Source organism: Dendrobates tinctorius, unplaced genomic scaffold, assembly GCF_039654945.1.
Source record: "Dendrobates tinctorius isolate UK_male_01 unplaced genomic scaffold, ASM3965494v1 ptg000470l, whole genome shotgun sequence".
Taxonomy (NCBI): Eukaryota; Metazoa; Chordata; class Amphibia; order Anura; family Dendrobatidae; genus Dendrobates; species Dendrobates tinctorius.
The window spans coordinates 350890-373432 of record NW_027362132.1 but is presented as its reverse complement, the minus strand read 5'-3'; the positions used below and the strand labels follow the sequence as shown (position 1 = coordinate 373432).

Genomic DNA, 22543 nt, shown 5'->3' with positions numbered 1-22543 from the left:
TATATATATTTATCCCTTGATTAGAAGATTCATTGACAAAAGGATAAAGCTAAACTTTATTAATCCCAAATGTAAAACTATACTCACAATTCACACCCTGAAGGTTAGTGTCATTTGGATGTTTTGGGCTGTCATTATGATTTAAAAAGAGAAAACACAGTAGTTTGACAATAAATGGCTTCACCCAACCAATAACCATGAGTGGAGAAAACGTTTTGGTGTTATTATTCATATTCTCTGAAAAAAAGGCCAAGAAAGCAAAAATTCTGCCGGGGTATGTAAACTTTTGAGCACAACTGTATATTCAAGCAAGACTGAACAAAGAAAACCCTAAAATCATGTATCATGTTATCCGAAAAAGTCAGAAAACTAGCCCCATATTGGGCGACCCCAGACCTCAGACTATATACTGTGTAAGTTTATAAGCCCCTCCAGTGTCAGGAATAGATAGTATGTGACAATACCGTATATACCGCTCAGGGAACACTTAACTGTCAGAGATAATTTCCATATTCATACTAAATAATGGCACAGATCTCCCAGACATTATGACTGCACATATCCCTAGTCTGTATAACGATATTGCACTCATTCCCTGACAGACCGCAGCATGGCCATTAGTTAGAAGCTGCTAATGGTCTTTGGAGCAGGTAAGTTTTCCCTGAGTGGTACATATTGGGCCGTCTGAAGACTGAGTTTAGTCTAGGACAATTTGTCTGCACTACTAATTAACAGCAGTTACATTACCAAACTAGGGCAGTCCCTATAGGAGAAAATCACAAGAATTATACTGTATTGTCACATACTATCTATTCCTGACACTGGAGGGTCTTATATACTTACACAGTATATAGTCTGAGGTCTGCGATCTGCCAATATGGGGCTAGTTTTCTGACTGTTTCGGATAACATGATTTTAGTTTTTTTTTCGTTTAGTCTCGCTTGAATATAGGTCAATATTAAATAGTCTCCTGATGACGTCTTTGGTGAGTACGATGAAGCCTGTAGAAATGAGAGGCTTGGAGAGTGAGTGTGTATACATCACCTCACCCTATATACTGAGATGTGAGATATGTTTTTTCTATTAGTCACCTACTGACTAACCTTCAGGGGGTGAATTATGGGTATAGATTTACATTTGGAAGTAATAAAGTTTAGTTTTATCCTTTTATCAGCAAACATGAGGAATGACAAGAGATAATCCCTTTAAAGGTACTGCAATATGAAGCGGTCAGGATTGCTGGTGCATTGCTAAGTGGTCGCTAGTGAGCTGCCACACAGGAAGATCTCACCAGTGACATCGCAGGGGTCGGGGGTCGCTACTTACCTGTAACAGGAAGCGCCGCAGGAAGCTGACGACGAGAAACGTTCCTGGACGTTCTCGCGCGATCAGCGATAACCAGCGGGAGAGCGAGTCGTAGGTAAGTATCAGACACAGCGATATCGCTAGCAATATCGCTATAACGTCACAAGTTATAGCGATATTGCTAGCGATATCGCTAAGTGTGACAGTACCTTAAGAAGATCCAATTTTGGTTAAAACGATTGCAACAATCTAAACAAAAAAAGGCTTCTCCCCTATGTGACATTGCTGATGTTTATTAACAATTGATTTCCAAGTAAAATATTTCCCACATTAAGAAAATGAAAAAGTCCTCTCCTCTGTGTGACTGCTCTTATGTCTAACAAGATTCTCTTTCTGGTTAAAACATTTCCCATTCTGAACATGAAAAACGCCTCTCCTCTGTGTGGACTCTCTTGTGCCTAACCAAATTTGAGTTATGAGTAAAACATTTCCCACATTCTGAACATGAAAAAGGCTTCTCCCCTGTGTGAGTTCTCTGGTGCCTTATCAAATGTGAGTTAAGATTAAAACATTTCCCACATTCTGAACATGAAAAAAGCTCCCCTGTGTGAATTCTCTGGTGAATAACAAGGTCTGATTTCTGTTTAAAACATTTCCCACATTCTGAACAGGAAAAAGGCTTCTCCCCTGTGTGAGTTCTATGGTGAATAACCAATTCTGATTTCTGGTTAAAACATTTCCCACAGTCTGAACAGGAAAATGGCTTCTCCCCTGTGTGAGTTCTCTGGTGCCTAACCAAGTTTGAGTTGTGATTAAACCATTTCTCACATTCTGAACATGAAAAAGGCTTCTCCCCTGTGTGAGTTCTCTGGTGAGTAACAAGCTCTGATTTCTGTTTAAAACATTTCTCACATTCTGAGCAGGAAAAAGGCTTCTCCCCTGTGTGAGTCCTCTGGTGCCTAACCAATTTTGAGTTACACTTAAAACATTTCCCACATTCTGAACATGAAAAAGGCTTCTCCCCTGTGTGAATTCTCTGGTGAATAACAAGGTCTGATTTCTGTTTAAAACATTTCCCACATTCTGAACATGAAAAAGGCTTCTCTCCTGTGTGAATTCTCTGGTGAGCAACAAGGTCCCATTTCTGAGTAAAATATTTCTCACACTCTGAACAGGAAAAGGGCTTCACCCCCGTGTGAGTCCTCTGGTGCCTAACCAATTTTGAGTTATGATTAAAACATTTCCCACATTCTGAACATGAAAATGACTTCTTTGCTTTAGGAGCAGTTTGTTTTTTATTGCCTCTTTTGTGACTTTGATTTTCCTTAGTAGTCAGTAATGAATCAGAAGACGGGACCTGTTTCATAGGATCAGATGACAGGTCTTTGCTGTGAATGGATGATGCTATATCTGGAGTAAAAGTAATCACTTCAGTTGTATCTTGTAGGATCTCAAGATCATCAGATTTAAAAACTGAAGATGTCAGCTGTCCCTCTGATCTCCTGGTACAGTCGTCTGCTAAGATAAAAAAATTAATAAAATATCCTTAAGTTTTATATTTTTGAACATTTCTACTTAAACTGTCCATAAAAATGGCAAGCTATGTAAAAAACTTTAATTATTTCCCAAGGCAATGACAGTTCACAGTCTAATAGAAAACCTTGTTGGATGAGCCAGTAGTGTGCGGTGTTCAACTGTTTGTTCATTCTGCCTCCCAAATATCAAATATAAAGAAACCAATCAATGTCATGTAGGCAAAAATAATACCAATTCTCATCTCACAAAAACAAGTCCCCACTCAGGTCCATCATCTGTCAGTGGAAAACCAGAGGTTCCCACACTATTAGTGGCTCAAAGGCTGCTGAAAAGCAACAAGGTTTCTATAAACCAATCCAGCAAAATCCGCTCTCACTTCGGAGTCTTGCAGTGTGCGCAAACAACATTTAGGATCCCTGTATTTAGCAATATTATAGTGAGAAGAATCCACTTAATTTGCGGTGTGTGTCTCCTGGAGCACAATCTGGGCACTATGTGCTGGGTAATAAAATGGCAAATGTGTAATTTTCACTCTAACATCCACTGCATGTTAATTTCCGGAAAGTGGCTGTAGAGTCAAAATATTCACTCCTCCTAAGGATTATAACCCTCAGTGAATTAATTATTAACATGGAATCATTTTATGGGGATTTCTACTATTCTGGTTTTCTGTCATTTAGTTATATTAGGACTTCTGCATATGGTGTGTCCAATCTCACCTGGGATCTGTTCCTGCTGTCCAGCTGGAGTAATCTGCTCCCTACTTCAGCCAATTGGAAAGTACCACACCCTACTAAAGCGCAAAGCACATGGCCGGAATCTGCCAGATACAGCGCTGTTCTCCTCTGGTTCAGTCCTCTGTGCTCAGCTTGCGGCTTGTGTATTTATTTCCTGCTGTGACCGTGGCCCGTTTACTGACTACTCTTGTGTCTTTGCACAAGAACCGGATCTTATTGTTACGAATATTTCTGCACATAATGAATATAATGGTCTCAATTTCTCTGAGCAGATAGCATTAAAGAATTTGAATGAGTTACATTCCACTAATACCATTGTTTCTAGGGATGTTTTTCAAGCAGAAAATTTATGCATAAAAAATCTGAGTTTTTATCCCATCCAGTCCAGAGCTGAGTGCATGGACAAGTTTCAAAATGTCATGAAGCGGGAACTCAAGAGCTGGACGTAACAATTAAAGCACAGAGGCAAAAAAGTAATTTGAGTCACAAACAGCAGAGAGCCATTGATGAAATTAAAAAAACAACTGAAATAACAATTAAAAAAGCAGATAAAGGTGGTCTGATCGTGATCATGGATACCGCCCAATACAGGGATCAAATGAATGCTTTATTAAGTGACAGTTCTACATACAGAAAATTGCCTCATGATTAGAGTTGAGCGAAACGGGTCGAAAAATTTCAAAAGTCGCCGACTTTTGGCAAAGTTGGGTTTCATGAAACGAAACCCGACCCTAGGATGAGGTCGGCCACGAGGTCGGCGACTTACGCGCCAAAGTCGCGTTTCAAAAGTTTGTTTTGCGCTCTTTTTCAGCCAATCAGGATCCACGGACACTGTGGGCAACGTGATGACATAGGCACGGGTCACCACCATCTTTCAGAAGGGCATGCAAGTGATTGGCTTGCTTTGGTGGGCGTCACAGGGGGTATAAAAGGGCGTGCACGCCGACCGCCATCTTACTTCTGCCGATCTTAGTATAGGGAGAGGTTGCTGCTGATTCTGTAGGGAGAGCGTTAGGCAGGGAAGAAGAAAAAAAAACTGCTTCTGCTGCTAGCGATTTGGCCTGCACAACACACAAGTCACTGTGTGTGCAGTGCAAGGGGAGGCTATATTGTGGTGGATCAGTGGTGTTGGTTGTTGGGCTGCCTTCTAAGGCTTCCTGACAGCTGCATTGCTGTTTACCCACTGCTCTGCAAACTGCTTTTTTAAAAGCAATCCCAATTTTTTTTTTGTCCTGCTGAGGTACTGAGCGTGCATTTTTTCACACCATACAGTGGTGTACGCTCCTCACACAGAACCGTGTAACGGCTGTTATCACAGCCACAGTGAAGCTATCTGTGTCACTCTGTGAGAATAAGTCGAGGACATGTTCCGTTCTTACAGACCTGCACTCTAGGGAGATTCCTACTCTGCCCAATTCTACATACACCTTGTAGTTTGTGATACACTAGCTAATTTCTGCCTGTGACATAGCGCTGTGATATTCAGTGGGCCTCACACAATCCAAAAGTGTCCAGTGTCCACAAGTGTCTGCAGAAATTCAAAATCTCCCTTATCCTCTAGTCACTTTGGTCACAGCTGTGCCATCGAGCCTGTGACATAGCGCTCAGATATTCAGTGGGCCTCACACAATCCAAAAGTGTCCAGTGTCTGCAGAAATTCAAAATCTCACTTATCCTCTAGTCACTTTGGTCACAGCTGTGCCATCGAGCCTGTGACATAGCGCTCAGATATTCAGTGTGCCTCACACAATCCAAAAGTGTCCAGTGTCTGCAGAAATTCAAAATCTCACTTATCCTCTAGTCACTTTGGTCACAGCTGTGCCATCGAGCCTGTGACATAGCGCTCAGATATTCAGTGGGCCTCACACAATCCAAAAGTGTCCAGTGTCTGCAGAAATTCAAAATCTCACTTATTCTCTAGTCACTTTGGTCACAGCTGTGCCATCGAGCCTGTGACATAGCGCTCAGATATTCAGTGGGCCTCACACAATCCAAAAGTGTCCAGTGTCTGCAGAAATTCAAAATCTCACTTATTCTCTAGTCACTTTGGTCACAGCTGTGCCATCGAGCCTGTGACATAGCGCTCAGATATTCAGTGGGCCTCACACAATCCAAAAGTGTCCAGTGTCCACAAGTGTCTGCAGAAATTCAAAATCTCCCTTATCCTCTAGTCACTTTGGTCACAGCTGTGCCATCGAGCCTGTGACATAGCGCTCATATATTCAGTGGGCCTCACACAATCCAAAAGTGTCCAGTGTCTGCAGAAATTCAAAATCTCACTTATCCTCTAGTCACTTTGGTCACAGCTGTGCCATCGAGCCTGTGACATAGCGCTCAGATATTCAGTGGGCCTCACACAATCCAAAAGTGTCCAGTGTCCACAAGTGTCTGCAGAAATTCTAAATCTCCCTTATCCTCTAGTCACTTTGGTCACAGCTGTGCCATCGAGCCTGTGACATAGCGCTCATATATTCAGTGGGCCTCACACAATCCAAAAGTGTCCAGTGTCTGCAGAAATTCAAAATCTCACTTATCCTCTAGTCACTTTGGTCACAGCTGTGCCATCGAGCCTTTGACATAGCGCTCAGATATTCAGTGGGCCTCACACAATCCAAAAGTGTCCAGTGTCCACTAGTGTGAGCAGAAATTCAAAATCTCCCCTGTCCTATAGACACCTTGTACCTTGTTTTACATTACTATATAGTTTGTTGGGTTTTGTCTACATTTCTACCAAAAATGAGGAAGGCTGGTGGAAGAGGCCGTGGAATTGGGCGGGGGGTTGGCAGCTGGTAATGATGGTGTTGGTGGTGGATCTGATGGTAGTGGCAAGAGCAAAATAGGACCGAATGCAGGAGGTGTTGAGCCTGCATCATCCTCTGGCTCCATAAGGCTTCAAAGGCTTAGTTTTCTAGGAGTTGGCAAACCACTTTTAAAGCCAGAGCATCAGGAAAAAGTTTTGTCTTACATTGCTGACTCAGCCTCCAGCTCTATCGCCTCCTCTTCTTCAGTTGTAAAAAGTAAAAGCACTGAGTCGTCATTGGAGGCTCATGTTCATGAACCACACCTTTCCTTGTGTCCTTCAGCCCAACCAAGATTGAAGGATGACGCAGGCCATACTACTGATTACTCCATGGAGCTGTTTTCACATACCATGCCTGGATTATCAAGTCAAATGGTGAATTACCCAGGCCAAGATGAATCTGACATGGAGTGCACTGATGAACAGCCGCTGATGGATGATTCTGCTGGTACATTCACTCAGAGCACTACATTGTCCTCGCAGTGTACAGAGCCAGATTCTGACCCTGATGAGACTCAGGTGCCCCTTCCCGCACACTATACCACCATACACGGTGACACAGAGGAAGGTGCACATGACATTGAAGAGGAGGTGATGGATGACCCAGTTGTTGACCCAGATTGGCATCCATTGGGGGAAGAGGGTGCTGCTTACAATAGCTCAGATGAGGAGCATCCACAGCAGACATCGACATCGCAACAGCTGTTATCTGGCAGGCCCGGAGCACTCCAAAGACAGGTTCCAAAAATCAAAAGAGTTGCTGGACAGCTTGTCCAGAGAGTCAAAAGATCACAGCGTGCTAGGCTGCAAAATGTCTGCCAAAGTAGGAAGAGTGCAGTGTGGCACTTTTTTGAACAAAATCCTCATGATCAGGCCAAGGTTATCTGTAAGAAGTGCGCAAAGACCTTTAGCCGAGGGAAAAATCTGAAAAATTTGAATACCAGTTGCATGCTTAGACATTTAAACACCATGCACTTGCAAGCGTGGACACAACACCAAACCTCAAGTGCCACATGTGCAACTGATCACAACGAAGGTAGTCAGCAACGCTACATTGTTTCCCCCACTGTAAGCCCACCGGTTAGCACAGCAGCAAATGTTGAGGTGTCATTGCAAGGCCACAGCAGTCAGGGAATCCCACTGTTATATCAACGAAAGACTGATTCTAGGCCATCAGAAAGAACACCAACTCCATCACCATCATCAACCCTCTCTCAGTCCGCCCTGTCCACCGCTACTTCCACCATATGCAGCTCTCAAGTCCAGCTCACCCTCCCAGACACTATGAGTAGGTCAAGAAAGTACTCAGTCTCTCATCCGCGTACACTGGGTTTGAACGCCCACATTGCCAAACTAATCTCGTTTGAGATGATGCCCTTTCGGTTGGTGGAAAGCGCAGCTTTCTGCGAACTCATGGCCTATGCAGTACCACGCTATGACCTACCCAGTCGCCACTTCTTCTCTCGCAAAGCCATCCCAGCCCTCCACCATCATGTGAAAGACCGCATTGTCCATGTACTCAAGCAGTCAGTGAGCGGAAAGGTGCACCTCACAACTGATGCATGGTCCAGTCGGCATGGCCAGGGCCGTTACGTGTCCATCACTGCGCACTGGGTTAATGTGGTGGATGCAGGGTCCACAGGGGACAGCGGTGGTGGGACAGTGCTGCCTAGCCCACGGTATAGGAAACAGTTGGCTGTAGGCGATCGACCCTCCTCCTCCTCCTCCTCCAGAAGCGAAAGCTCGTCCACAGAGCGCAGTCGTACGAGCACTCCATCTGCAGCTGCCACTGTTGCACACGAGGTGTCCCCCTATCGAGCAGCTAGTGGAAAGCATCAGCAGGCTGTGTTGCAGATGATGTGTTTGGGCGACAGACACACCGCCGAGGTGCTGGCCGAGTACTTGAAGCGACAAACTGAGTCATGGCTGGGCAGTGTACATCTTGAGGCAGGCAAGGTAGTTAGTGATAACGGCCGTAATTTTGTGGCAGCCATAGCCCTTTCAAAACTCAGCCACATACCTTGCTTGGCTCACACCTTGAACCTGGTGGTGCAGTGCTTCCTCAAAAATTATCCGGAGTTAACAGCCCTGCTCCAGAAGGTGCGAAGACTGTGCGCGCACATCCGCTGGTCGCCTGTACACTCCGTTCGTATGCAGAAGCTGCAGCGATTGCTCCACCTTCCCAACCACTGCCTCATTATCGACATTGCAACAAGGTGGAACTCCACCCTGCACATGGTGGAGCGGCTGTGCGAGCAGAGGCAGGCTATAATGCATTTGTGGGAGGATACACGGCCAGGCACTTTGAGAGCAGACATGGAGTTGACAGGTGTGCAGTGGTCGAAGCTGAAAGACCTCTGTAAAGTCCTTCAGTGTTTTGAGGAATGCAAACGGCTGGTAAGCGCAGACGACGCCATCCTAAGCATGAGCATCCCAATTATGCGTCTGCTCATGCAAACTTTGACGCACCTTAAGGAGCAGGCTTCTGCAGCCAATGTTGATGAGGAGGAAGAGGAGGAGGGAATCCTTGATGACATTCAGCCATTGTCTGCTCAGGGACCTCTCCTGGACGAGGTGGAGGAAGAAGAGGAGGAGGAGGAGGAGGATGATGGGGATGATTACTTAGGGGAGGAGGATGCATCTCGTGGGGCAAGTGAAAATGTTGGCATGGCAAGGTCTGGTACAGGGTTTGTGCGTGACTGGAGGGATGTGGATTTGCCAGAAAGTGCTCCTCCAACCAGCACTCGCAGTGTATCATTGACACCGGGAACATTGGCCCACATGTCAGATTATGCCTTGCTGATCCTAAAAAGGGACCCCCGCATTGCCAAAATGATGAACGATGACGACTACTGGTTGGCCAGCATCCTGGATCCACGCTATAAAGGCAAATTACAAAACATCATGCCACAGGAGAACCTTGACCTAATATTGGCTAATAAACAAGCAACTCTGGTAAACCGGTTGCTTGAGGCATTCCCAGCACACAGCAGCGGTGATGGTTCTCACACGAGCCGTACGGGCCGGGGGCAGCTTGCTAGAGGTGTTCGTGGTGCACACAGCAGAAGTGGCGTTGGAGACAGGGGTTTCATGACAATGTTGTGGACTGATTTTTCAAGTACCGCTCACAAAACTGGTAATACTGCATCGATGGAAAGTGACAGGAGACAGCAGTTGTCAACTATGGTTACAAACTACTTTTCCTCCCATATCGATGTTCTCCCACACAGGTCATTCCCCTTTGACTATTGGGCCGCTAAACTGGACACCTGGCCTGAATTGGCCCAATATGCCTTACAGGAGCTCGCTTGCCCAGCTGCAAGTGTGCTATCGGAAAGAGTCTTCAGTGCAGCTGGATCAATCCTGACAGAAAAAAAGACCCGTCTGTCAACCCAAAATGTGGATGATCTAACCTTCATTAAAATGAACCATGCATGGGTTTCCAAGGATTTTGTCCCACCTTCCCCTGATGACACATAGGGTGACAGAAAAATGGCTTGCTTTGGTCCACCTCTTCCTGGGACTTGACCTATTTCACCTTTTGCATCAGCTGAATGTCCAACATCAACATATGCCACTTTCTAAAACTCCCTAACTGTGCTGGCTCCCCCCCATGGCCGGGGTCACCACCTAGCGCATGACACCGTGCGAGTGCCGTTGCCCTGGACAGGTGGGTAGGCCGACTCTTGGGCGCGGGCACTGGCACAGGGTCCCTCATAGTGCAATCAAGTGTCTCTGACGGTGGTGGTGCACACCCGCCGTCAGACACACCGCCGTACTATGAGGGGCCCAGTGCCAGTACCGACGCCCACGAGTGGGCCCCCCTTGCTTGGGCAGGGCCCCAGCATTTGCAATCTTTACCTCTCCCTGCTCCTCCGCTGTGTAGTCTGGGCCGTTAAATCCATACTGTGCCTGACACCGTTTGAGCCTGCCTCCTGATGTATAGACATATATTTTGAATGTGTACGCTATCCATACATGTTATCCGGGGATACGGTACCCTTTCTAACCTTTGTGCAATCACGTGCAATCCATACTGGGCCTAACACCGTCTGAGCCTGCCTCCTGATGTATAGACATATATTTTGAATGTGCACGCTATCCATACATGTTATCCGGGGATACGGTACCCTTTCTAACCTTTGTGCAATCACGTGCAATCCATACTGGGCCTAACATCGTCTGAGCCTGCCTCCTGATGTATAGACATATATTTTGAATGTGTACACTATGCTATCCATACATGTTATCCGGGGATACGGTACCCTTTCTAACCTTTGTGCAATCACGTGCAATCCATACTGGGCCTAACACCGCCTGAGCCTGCCTCCTGATGTATAGACATATATTTTGAATGTGTACGCTATCCATACATGTTATCCGGGGATACGGTACCCTTTCTAACCTTTGTGCAATCACGTGCAATCCATACTGGGCCTAACACCGTCTGAGCCTGCCTCCTGATGTATAGACATACATTTTGAATGTGTACACTATGCTATCCATACATGTTATCCGGGGATACAGTACCCTTTCTAACCTTTGTGCAATCATGTGCAATCCATACTGGGCCTAACACCGTCTGAGCCTGCCTCCTGATGTATAGACATATATTTTGAATGTGTACGCTATCCATACATGTTATCCGGGGATACGGTACCCTTTCTAACCTTTGTGCAATCACGTGCAATCCATACTGGGCCTAACACCGTCTGAGCCTGCCTCCTGATGTATAGACATATATTTTGAATGTGCACGCTATCCATACATGTTATCCGGGGATACGGTACCCTTTCTAACCTTTGTGCAATCACGTGCAATCCATACTGGGCCTAACATCGTCTGAGCCTGCCTCCTGATGTATAGACATATATTTTGAATGTGTACACTATGCTATCCATACATGTTATCCGGGGATACGGTACCCTTTCTAACCTTTGTGCAATCATGTGCAATCCATACTGGGCCTAACACCGTCTGAGCCTGCCTCCTGATGTATAGACATATATTTTGAATGTGTACGCTATCCATACATGTTATCCTGGGATACGGTACCCTTTCTAACCTATGTGCAATCACGTGCAATCCATACTGGGCCTAACACCGTCTGAGCCTGCCTCCTGATGTATAGACATATATTTTGAATGTGTACGCTATCCATACATGTTATCCGGGGATACGGTACCCTTTCTAACCTTTGTGCAATCACGTGCAATCCATACTGGGCTTAACACCGTCTGAGCCTGCCTCCTGAAGTATAGACATATATTTTGAATGTGTACGCTATCCATACATGTTATCCGGGGATACGGTACCCTTTCTAACCTTTATGCAATCACGTGCAATCCATACTGGGCAAACACCGTCTGAGCCTGCCTCCTGATGTATAGACATATATTTTGAATGTGTACGCTATCCATACATGTTATACGGGGATACGGTACCCTTTCTAACCTTTGTGCAATCACGTGCAATCCATACTGGGCGTAACACCGTCTGAGCCTGCCTCCTGATGTATAGACATATATTTTGAATGTGTATGCTATCCATACATGTTATCTGGGGATACGGTACCCTTTCTAACCTTTGTGCAATCACGTGCAATCCATACTGGGCCTAACACCGTCTGAGCCTGCCTCCTGATGTATAGACATATATTTTGATTGTGTACACTATGCTATCCATACATGTTATCTGGGGATACGGTACCCTTTCTAACCTTTGTGCAATCACGTGCAATCCATACTGGGCCTAACACCATCTGAGCCTGCCTCCTGATGTATAGACATATATTTTGAATGTGTACGCTATCCATACATGTTATCTGGGGATACGGTACCCTTTCTAACCTTTGTGCAATCATGTGCAATCCATACTGGGCCTAACACCGTCTGAGCCTGCCTCCTGATGTATAGGCATATATTTTGAATGTGTACGCTATCCATACATGTTATTCGGGGATACGGTACCCTTTCTAACCTTTGTGCAATCACGTGCAATCCATACTGGGCCTAACACCGTCTGAGCCTGCCTCCTGATGTATAGACATATATTTTGAATGTGTACACTATGCTATCCATACATGTTATCCGGGGATACGGTACCCTTTCTAACCTTTGTGCAATCATGTGCAATCCACACTGGGCCTAACACCGTCTGAGCCTGCCTCCTGATGTATAGACATATATTTTGAATGTGTACGCTATCCATACATGTTATCCGGGGATACGGTACCCTTTCTAACCTTTGTGCAATCACGTGCAATCCATACTGGGCCTAACACTGTCTGAGCCTGCCTCCTGATGTATAGACATATATTTTGAATGTGTACACTATGCTATCCATACATGTTATCCGGGGATACGGTACCCTTTCTAACCTTTGTGCAATCATGTGCAATCCATACTGGGCCTAACACCGTCTGAGCCTGCCTCCTGATGTATAGACATATATTTTGAATGTGTACGCTATCCATACATGTTATCCGGGGATATGGTACCCTTTCTAACCTTTGTGCAATCACGTGCAATCCATACTGGGCCTAACACCGTCTGAGCCTGCCTCCTGATGTACAGACATATATTTTGAATGTGTACGCTATCCATACATGTTATCTGGGGATACGGTACCCTTTCTAACCTTTGTGCAATCACGTGCAATCCATACTGGGCCTAATACCATCTGAACCTGCCTCCTGATGTATAGACATATTTTGAATGTGTACGCTATCCATACATGTTATCTGGGGATACGGTACCCTTTCTAACCTTTGTGCAATCATGTGCAATCCATACTGGGCCTAACACCGTCTGAGCCTGCCTCCTGATGTATAGACATATATTTTGAATGTGTACGCTATCCATACATGTTATCCGGGGATACGGTACCCTTTCTAACCTTTGTGCAATCACGTGCAATCCATACTGGGCCTAACACCGTCTGAGCCTGCCTCCTGATGTATAGACATATATTTTGAATGTGTACACTATGCTATCCATACATGTTATCCGGGGATACGGTACCCTTTCTAACCTTTGTGCAATCACTTGCAATCCATACTGGGTCTAACACCGTCTGAGCCTGCCTCCTGATGTATAGACATATATTTTGAATGTGTACACTATGCTATCCATACATGTTATCCGGGGATACGGTACCCTTTCTATCCTTTGTGCAATCACGTGCAATCCATACTGGGCCTAACACCGTCTGAGCCTGCCTCCTGATGTATAGACATATATTTTGAATGTGTATGCTATCCATACATGTTATCTGGGGATACGGTACCCTTTCTAACCTTTGTGCAATCACGTGCAATCCATACTGGGCCTAACACCATCTGAGCCTGCCTCCTGATGTATAGACATATATTTTGAATGTGTAAGCTATCCATACATGTTATCTGGGGATACGGTACCCTTTCTAACCTTTGTGCAATCATGTGCAATCCATACTGGGCCTAACACCGTCTGAGCCTGCCTCCTGATGTATAGACATATATTTTGAATGTGTACGCTATCCATACATGTTATCCGGGGATACGGTACCCTTTCTAACCTTTGTGCAATCACGTGCAATCCATACTGGGCCAAACACCGTCTGAGCCTGCCTCCTGATGTATAGACATATATTTTGAATGTGTACGCTATCCATACATGTTATCCGGGGATACGGTACCCTTTCTAACCTTTGTGCAATCACGTGCAATCCATACTGGGCCTAACACCGTCTGAGCCTGCCTCCTGATGTATAGACATATATTTTGAATGTGTACGCTATCCATACATGTTATCCGGGGATACGGTACCCTTTCTAACCTTTGTGCAATCACGTGCAATCCATACTGGGCCTAACACCGTCTGAGCCTGCCTCCTGATGTATAGACATATATTTTGAATGTGTACCCTATCCATACATGTTATCCTGGGATACGGTACCCTTTCTAACCTAAGTGCAATCACGTGCAATCCATACTGGGCCTGACACCGTTTGAGCCTGCCTCCTGATGTATAGACATATCTTTTGAATGTGTACGCTATCCATTCATGTTATCTGGGGATACGGTACCCTTTCTCACCTTTGTGCAATCACGTGTAATCCATACTGGGCGTGAGAACGGCTGGCGAGCTGTTAAGCAAGCTAAAGCACCTGTGGTTTGCACACGTAAGTTTTTCATTTTTTCAGGAATGACGGTTAGGCCTAATTCCGGAAGTGCGGTTGACCTGCACTTACTGGGAAATCATTGTTCGCGGGTAATAATTGTAATCAGTGATCCCCATCACTAACGTTGTTCAGCGGGTTATCTGCACCTGTAAGCGACAAACGCTGGCCTTTTCAGTGTAGCGCACATGCAGCCACGGACATGTAAGGGCATGACACACCAGTTATTGGCCAATCTCATGTGCCAGAGCCTCACATGTCCCTCTAGTAAGCCGGACTCGGACCGCGGGGCATGACGTAGTCTCGTTCGTTAACGGAATTAAGCTTGCAATGTGTGCATCTGTTCTGTAGCTGGCATGGTTGAGGTGTCCCAGGTGGAGTCGAATTTAACCGTAGGCTCCACTCCTGGTGGTGCCCTTCTGGACATTCCTTTAAGGTTCAGCTTTGCAACCATACTGCCCACGTAAAACAAACACTTTGCCTTCATGAACGCTGTTTGGAGGGTCATGACTCGTGGGAATAACACCGCCCAATCAGTTAACCTGCTAGAGAGATCGTTCGTTGCTCCCAAGCATGACATCACACTCCCTAGGAGGAAGGTAATGCCACTGTGGCGACCGTACTCCTGGGGGCGACACAAGTGCACTGATGCCCAGCCACTGCTCGATGAATCTGCTGGTACATTGACCCAGACCACTACATTTCCCTCGCACGCTACACGGCCTGAATCTGACCCTGATGAAACTCAGGTTACCCTTCCCATATACAGTTCCATCTTACACGGTGACAAAGAGGAAGCTGCAGATGAAAGTGCAGGTTCGGCCCACCCGCCATCAGACACACCACCGTACTATCAGGGGCCCTGTGCCAGTGCCGTCGCCAATGAGTGGGCCCCCCCTGCTTGCTCAGGATCACAGCACTTGCAAAGTTGAAATACTGTGCAGTGAGATGGAAGATGGGGACGACGAGGAGTCCAGACAAGTACAGGGATTCCCTAGCGAGGAGACTTATTTGATTGTTTTCAATGTTGGGACAGCAATTTTTGGGGAGCACGTTACTCTGGAGAATGATAGATGGGGCCCACCATACACTGGAACATTCCAAAGGTGGACATCAGACACTGGAGCAGCATTTACAGGGCCCATTATACACTAGAGCATTAGAAATGGGGCCCATTATGTTTGGAGCATTATTTGGGCCCATAAGACAGTGGAGCTTCATCCATGGGGACCAACATATACTGTAGCATTATGTGGAGCTCATCATATACTGTTTCAAAACATTATATGGGACCAATGATTCTGTATGGAGAAATAGATGGGCCTCGTCATGAGATGTAAAAAGTGAAGTATTTTTCATTGTACTATACCGCTATTTCTCTGCCGTATCGGAGCATGATGAGTTGTGGTATGTGTTAAAGGGGTGCTCTTTCGCCCAGGGCACATGAAAACCTGGAGCCAGCCCTCCCCCCACAACTGTAGCCAAATAACCCCCATTTTTCAGTGCGTAACTTGTATTATGAAGTTAATTAAGGTTGACAAGCTTAAGTAAGAAGATTTGATGCTTTTGGCATTCAAATGGGCACTGTAGGTGTGTTTCCTGTCCTCCTCTCACTGCCGACTTTTATTCCCCATTGACTTACATTGGGTTTCGTGTTTCGGGACGACCCCGACTTTTCCCTATAATCGGACGATCTTGCTCGACCCGACTTTTGGAAAAGTCGGGTTTCAAGAAAACGAAACGCGACCCTAAAAAACCAATAGTCGCTCAACTCTACTCATGATCCCACAAAGGATTTTCAAAGAAAGGTGTTTAAACTCATTGAGGAGGGGGCAGCAGTGGGTGCTCTAACGAAAGCACAGGTAGATTTTTTGAAAGTTGATTTCCCTATTATTCCTACAATATATGGGTTACCTAAAGTGCATAAAAGTGCATCACCACCCCCCATGCGCCCCATTGTATCGGGCATTGGGTCTCTCACTGAACACCTCAGCCAGTGGGCAGATTCTTATTACAACCACTGGTTACACAAGTTCCGGGGTTCTTGAGAGACTCAAAAGACGTACTACATCAATTTTCAAATGTGGTTTGGAACGGTGAATGTCATTGGATTGGCTGCGATGTCACTGCCCTTTACACCTCTATCCCCCAAGACGTTGCAATTAGAGCACTAGAATTTCACTTGTACAAACACAGTAATTATACTAATGAATTATGTAATTATATTGTGCAGGTTATTCATTTTCTGATGCTTCATAATTATTTCTTCTTTGATGGGGACTTTTTTCTGCAATGCAGAGGAGTATCAATGGGCGCAAACACTCGCCATCGGTGGCTAATCTTGTCGCATTGGGAGAAGGTAATTCTATATTCTGACAACAATCCGCTTTTGTCCAGCATTTTCTGGTATGGCAGATGCATCGATGATACACTCCTTATTTTGAGGGGCGATGTGTCTGCCATACCAGAATTAGTGGAGTATTTTAATTCTAATGATTTCAATCTAAAATTTACATTTGTGACTGACCAACATGTGATTTCATTCTTGGACCTCACACTGAAATGTGTTGCAGGTGCTGTTATCAGCACTGCTACATTCTGTAAACCACGTTCTGGTAATAGTATACTACATGCTTCTAGTAGCCACCCCAGGCATACTATTAAATCCATACCAGTGGGGGAGCTTACTAGAATTACCAGAAATTGTAATGATGACAATATCTTGAAAAAGGAAATGAATTCATGTTGTGACAAGTTGGGAAAAAGAGGTTATTCTAATTGGTGTCTTGATAGAGCAAAGAAAATTGTGCACAAAAAGAAAAGACATGATATGTTGTTACCTAGGGCACATAATAATGATAAAAATCAAGATACAATTGTTTGCTCTGTTCAGTACAGTTCTCAGTTCAATACCATTAAGACACTTATTCTAAAACATTGACCCATTCTATTTGAAGATGACGTTTTATCTAATATTTTGCCCAAAGGTTGTCAAGTGGTTGCAAAAAAAGCCAACACTTTATCGGATATGTTGTCTCGGACATGGTTGCATTGCTGCGCTTTTTATCGTTGTGGCACATCTAAATGCAGAACATGTGCACATTCCGACATTGTCCACTCTTTTTTTATAGCACCAATTGCAATGAACATAAAATAAAACAATATATTAATTGTAATAGTAAGAACGTAATATATTTGTCTGTTCAGAGTGTAATCTGAGATATGTGGGCTGCACACCTCGCACGCTCAAGACTCGCATATCTGAGCACATAACCGATATTTCATCTCCTTCTAGTGCTAATCGATCTATTTCATCTGCGTCCAGACATCTCATTAATGAACATCAAAGAAGTACTGAATCTTTTCGTGTTATGGGTATCGAGAAAATAATGCCACACACAAGAGGTGGAAATGTAAAGAAACGTCTTCTAACACGAGAAGCATACTGGATTTTTTATCTGAACACGTTTTCCCAATGGATCGAATGTCAGAAGAGAAATTATGTTCCATTATTGATGCTATTAATGTAATTATAATCTACAGTGCCTACAAGTAGTATTCAACCCCCTGCAGATTTAGCAGGTTTACACATTCGGAATTAACTTGGCATTGTGACATTTGGACTGTAGATCAGCCTGGAAGTGTGAAATGCACTGCAGCAAAAAAGAATGTTATTTCTTTGTTTAATTTTTTTTTAAATTGTGAAAAGTTTATTCAGAGGGTCATTTATTATTCAACCCCTCAAACCACCAGAATTCTGTTTGGTTCCCCTAAAGTATTAAGAAGTATTTCAGGCACAAAGAACAATGAGCTTCACATGTTTGGATTAATTATCTCTTTTTCCAGCCTTTTCTGACTATTTAAGACCCTCCCCAAACTTGTGAACAGCACTCCTACATGGTCAACATGGGAAAGACAAAGTAGCATTCCAAGGCCATCAGAGACAAGATCGTGGAGGGTCACAAGGCTGGCAAGGGGTACAAAACCCTTTCCAAGGAGTTGGGCCTACCTGTCTCCACTGTTAGGAGCATCATCCGGAAGTGGAAGGCTTATGGAACTACTGTTAGCCTTCCACGGCCTGGACAGCCTTTGAAAGTTTCCTCCCGTGCCGAGGCCAGGCTTGTCCGAAGAGTCAAGGCTAACCCAAGGACAACAAGGAAGGAGCTCCGGGAAGATCTCATGGCAGTGGGGACATTGGTTTCAGTCAATACCATAAGTAACGTACTCCACCGCAATGGTCTCCGTTCCAGACGAGCCCGTAAGGTACCTTTACTTTCAAAGCGTCATGTCAAGGCTCGTCTACAGTTTGCTCATGATCACTTGGAGGACTCTGAGACAGACTAGTTCAAGGTTCTCTGGTCTGATGAGACCAAGATCGAGATCTTTGGTGCCAACCACACACGTGACGTTTGGAGACTGGATGGCACTGCATACGACCCCAAGAATACCATCCCTACAGTCAAGCATGGTGGTGGCAGCATCATGCTGTGGGGCTGTTTCTCAGCCAAGGGGCCTGGCCATCTGGTCCGCATCCATGGGAAGATGGATAGCACGGCCTACCTGGAGATTTTGGCCAAGAACCTCCGCTCCTCCATCAAGGATCTTAAGATGGGTCGTCATTTCATCTTCCAACAAGACAACGACCCAAAGCACACAGCCAAGAAAACCAAGGCCTGGTTCAAGAGGGAAAAAATCAAGGTGTTGGAGTGGCCTAGTCAGTCTCCTGACCTTAACCCAATTGAAAACTTGTGGAAGGAGCTCAAGATTAAAGTCCACATGAGACACCCAAAGAACCTAGATAACTCGGAGAAGATCTGCATGGAGGAGTGGGCCAAGATAACTCCAGAGACCTGTGCCGGCCTGATCAGGTCTTATAAAAGACGATTATTAGCTGTAATTGCAAACAAGGGTTATTCCACAAAATATTAAACCTAGGGGTTGAATAATAATTGACCCACACTTTTATGTTTAACATTTATTAAAATTTAACTGAGCAACATAACTTTTTGGTTTGCAAGATTTATGCATCTGTTAATAAATCCTGCTCTTGTGTGAAGTTTGAAGGCTCTAACTTATTTGCATCTTATCAAACCTGCTAAATCTCCAGGGGGTTGAATACTACTTGTAGGCACTGTATATGCATATGTTTTTTTCATTTTTTCTCTTTTTTATATAAATGCCTGCCTTTTCTTTTTATATGGATTTCATAATTCCTTTCCTTTTTTATGTATATATAATTATTTGTGCACTATAGTTAAATTGTTTCCTTTTTTTTCTTTTCACATCATGTGTTTTAGGGTATGTGACACATAGTTTTTTGTCTCTGCGGATTTTGTAGAGAAAACCGCAGGTAAATCCGCAGGACAAAGACCTGCGGTTTATCTGCGGTTTATCTGCGGTTTTTCTGCGGTTTTGCCCTGCGGTTTTACACCTCATAATGGATGAGGTGTAAAACTGCAGCGTTTCTGCACCAAACAATTGACATGCTGCGGATTGTAAACCGCAGCAAAACTGCGCTGAAAAAACGCAGCATGTGCACAGCTTTATTTTTATTTCCATAGGAAATAAAGGTACTGTACAACAGAGCCAAAAACGCTGCGGAAACACAGCAGAAACCGCAAAGTGTGCACATACCCTTAAATTTGACTTTATTGGGTGAAATGAGTATAAATTGTAGGTAACACCCAGGGGAAGTAGCTTTGAGAAAGAACAAGCTATTGTTCGAAACGCGTAACCCACCATCTGTTACTCATGTGAATGAATTTCTTCTTTTCTGTTCTGGACTTATTTTTAAACAATAAATTAGACTTTTTTTGTGAAGCTGGACCCTTTCTCTTCGTTTTTCTGTGTATTTATCCCCTGCTGTGACCGTGGCTCGTTTACTGACTACTCTTGTGTCTTCTGATTCTGTATTCTGTCCTTCTGGTTCTGACCCAGCTACCTGACTATTCTTCTTGCCATCTAACACCACAGAATAGCAGGTAACACCATGGTCCAAGCCTAGGGGTCCCAGTGTAAGTCCAGATTCCATGTAAGGGTGTTATAGGGCGATGAGCAAGGCAATCCTTGGGATATGGGAAGCAGAGAAGATAGTGCCAAGCATGTTCATGGTGGACACCTTTTGAGCTGCCAGGTGACCATGAACAGTGCTCCCAATACATTGTGTCTGCAAACTATTCCAGCTAGATCTGCATTCAAATAGCTAAATGGCGCTCCTTCCCTTCTGAACACTGCCATGTGCCCAGACAGTAGTGTACAACCGTATGTAGGGTATAGTGCGAAGCTGGAAAATAATTTGTAAGATCCATCTGTTTTCTATTATCCTTTGTGAATAATTCCAAACCTACCACCACATAAAGTGACACACGTCAGATATTAATAATGGGGCCTGATTAGGAACTACTGAAATGATCAAACTCCACAGTCTCCATCAGTAATAAATGAGTAGTGGTGAAACCTCTCTGGTGTAATTAGGGTATGGGTCTTGGAGACTTCACAATCTATACTATCCTAAGCTCCAATATTTTCACACGTCCTGATATTTCCGGTACCAGAGATGTCCATGTGTGCAATACTGGTGGCACACGTGTGACAACCATGTGCAGCATCAGTACCACATGGACGGCCGGCAGGGAAGAAGCGCTACAGTAAGCGCTGTTCCACGGCGGAGGGTGCTGAAGACGCTCTCATCATTCTCCCCTGCTCTGCCGGCGGGGAGAATGATGAGAGTTATATTAAAGTCAGAATGATGACAGCAGGTAGGGGCTTTTGGGACTATTACTCCCATCAACCTACACCTGCTGCTAAAAACAGTGACAGCAGGAGCGGATGATGGGGGTATTCCTCACCCGTCGCCTGTACTATAACTAAATAAATGAATGAAAAAAGCGGCGTGGGTTCCCCTGTATTTTCTATAACCAGACTGGGAAAACTCACAACTGGGGGCTGCAACCCTCAGCTGTCAGCTTCAGCAAAGCTGGTTATCAAAAATAGAGGGGTCCCAAAAGTTTTTTTAATTATTTAAATAAATAATTAAAAAGCCGCGTGGGGGTCCCCCCCATTTTTGACATTCAGCCTTGCTAAAGCTGACAACTGGGGGCTGGCATTCTCAGGCTTGTAAGGGTCCATGGATATTGACCCCCTGCCTAAAAATAGCAGCCCACAGCTTCCCAGAAAAGGCACATCTATTAGATGCGCCAATTCTGGCACTTTGCCCGGTTCTTCCCACTTGCCCTGTAGTGATGGCAATTGGGGTTCATATTTGTGGGGTTGATGTCACCTTTGTATTGTCAGGTGACATCAAGCCCATGGCTTAGTAATAGAGAGGCGTCTATAAGACACCTATCCATTACTAATCCTATAGTTATATGGTAAATAAAGACACAGCCAGAATAAAGTCTTTTATTAGAAACTAGCTGAAGAGCCCGGCACTGCCCGGGCATAGTAACTAACTAGTTATAGCAAATTATAATTATCCTCCATCCCATAGTCCCATGCCCATATACCCATCATACATATCCACGATCCCATAGGCCCGTGCCCATATACCCATCATACATATCCTCCATCCCATAGTCGAGTGCCCATATATCCATCACACATCCTCCATCCCATAGTCCCATGCCCATATACCCATCATACATATCCTCCATCCCATAGTCCCGTGCCTATATACCCATCATACATATTCTCCATCCCATAGTCCCGTACCCATATACCCAACATAAATATCCGCCATCCCCTAGTCCCGTGCCCATATACCCGTCATGCATATCCTCCATCCCATAGTCAAGTGTCCATATACCCATCATAGATCCTTCATCTCATAGTCCCATGCCCATATACCCATCATACATATCCTCCTTCCCATAGTCCCGTGCCTATATACCATCATACATATCCTCCATCCCATAGTCCCGTGCCCATATACCCATCATAAATATCCTCCATCCCATAGTCCCGTGCCCATATACCCATCATACATATCCTCCATCCCATAGTCCCG

The 22543-nt window shown here is 44.8% G+C and overlaps 1 protein-coding gene across 1 annotated transcript in view; it reads right to left on the bottom strand.

Annotated features, from left to right (window-relative positions):
- The window catches only part of LOC141077905 (uncharacterized), a 110319-nt gene that overhangs the window by 68525 nt on the left and 19251 nt on the right, over positions 1-22543 (bottom strand). Inside the window, exon 6 of the mRNA XM_073564676.1 lies at positions 1715-2823. Coding sequence (XP_073420777.1) covers positions 1715-2823 — 1109 coding nt within the window. The remainder of the gene's footprint in view (positions 1-1714; positions 2824-22543) is intronic.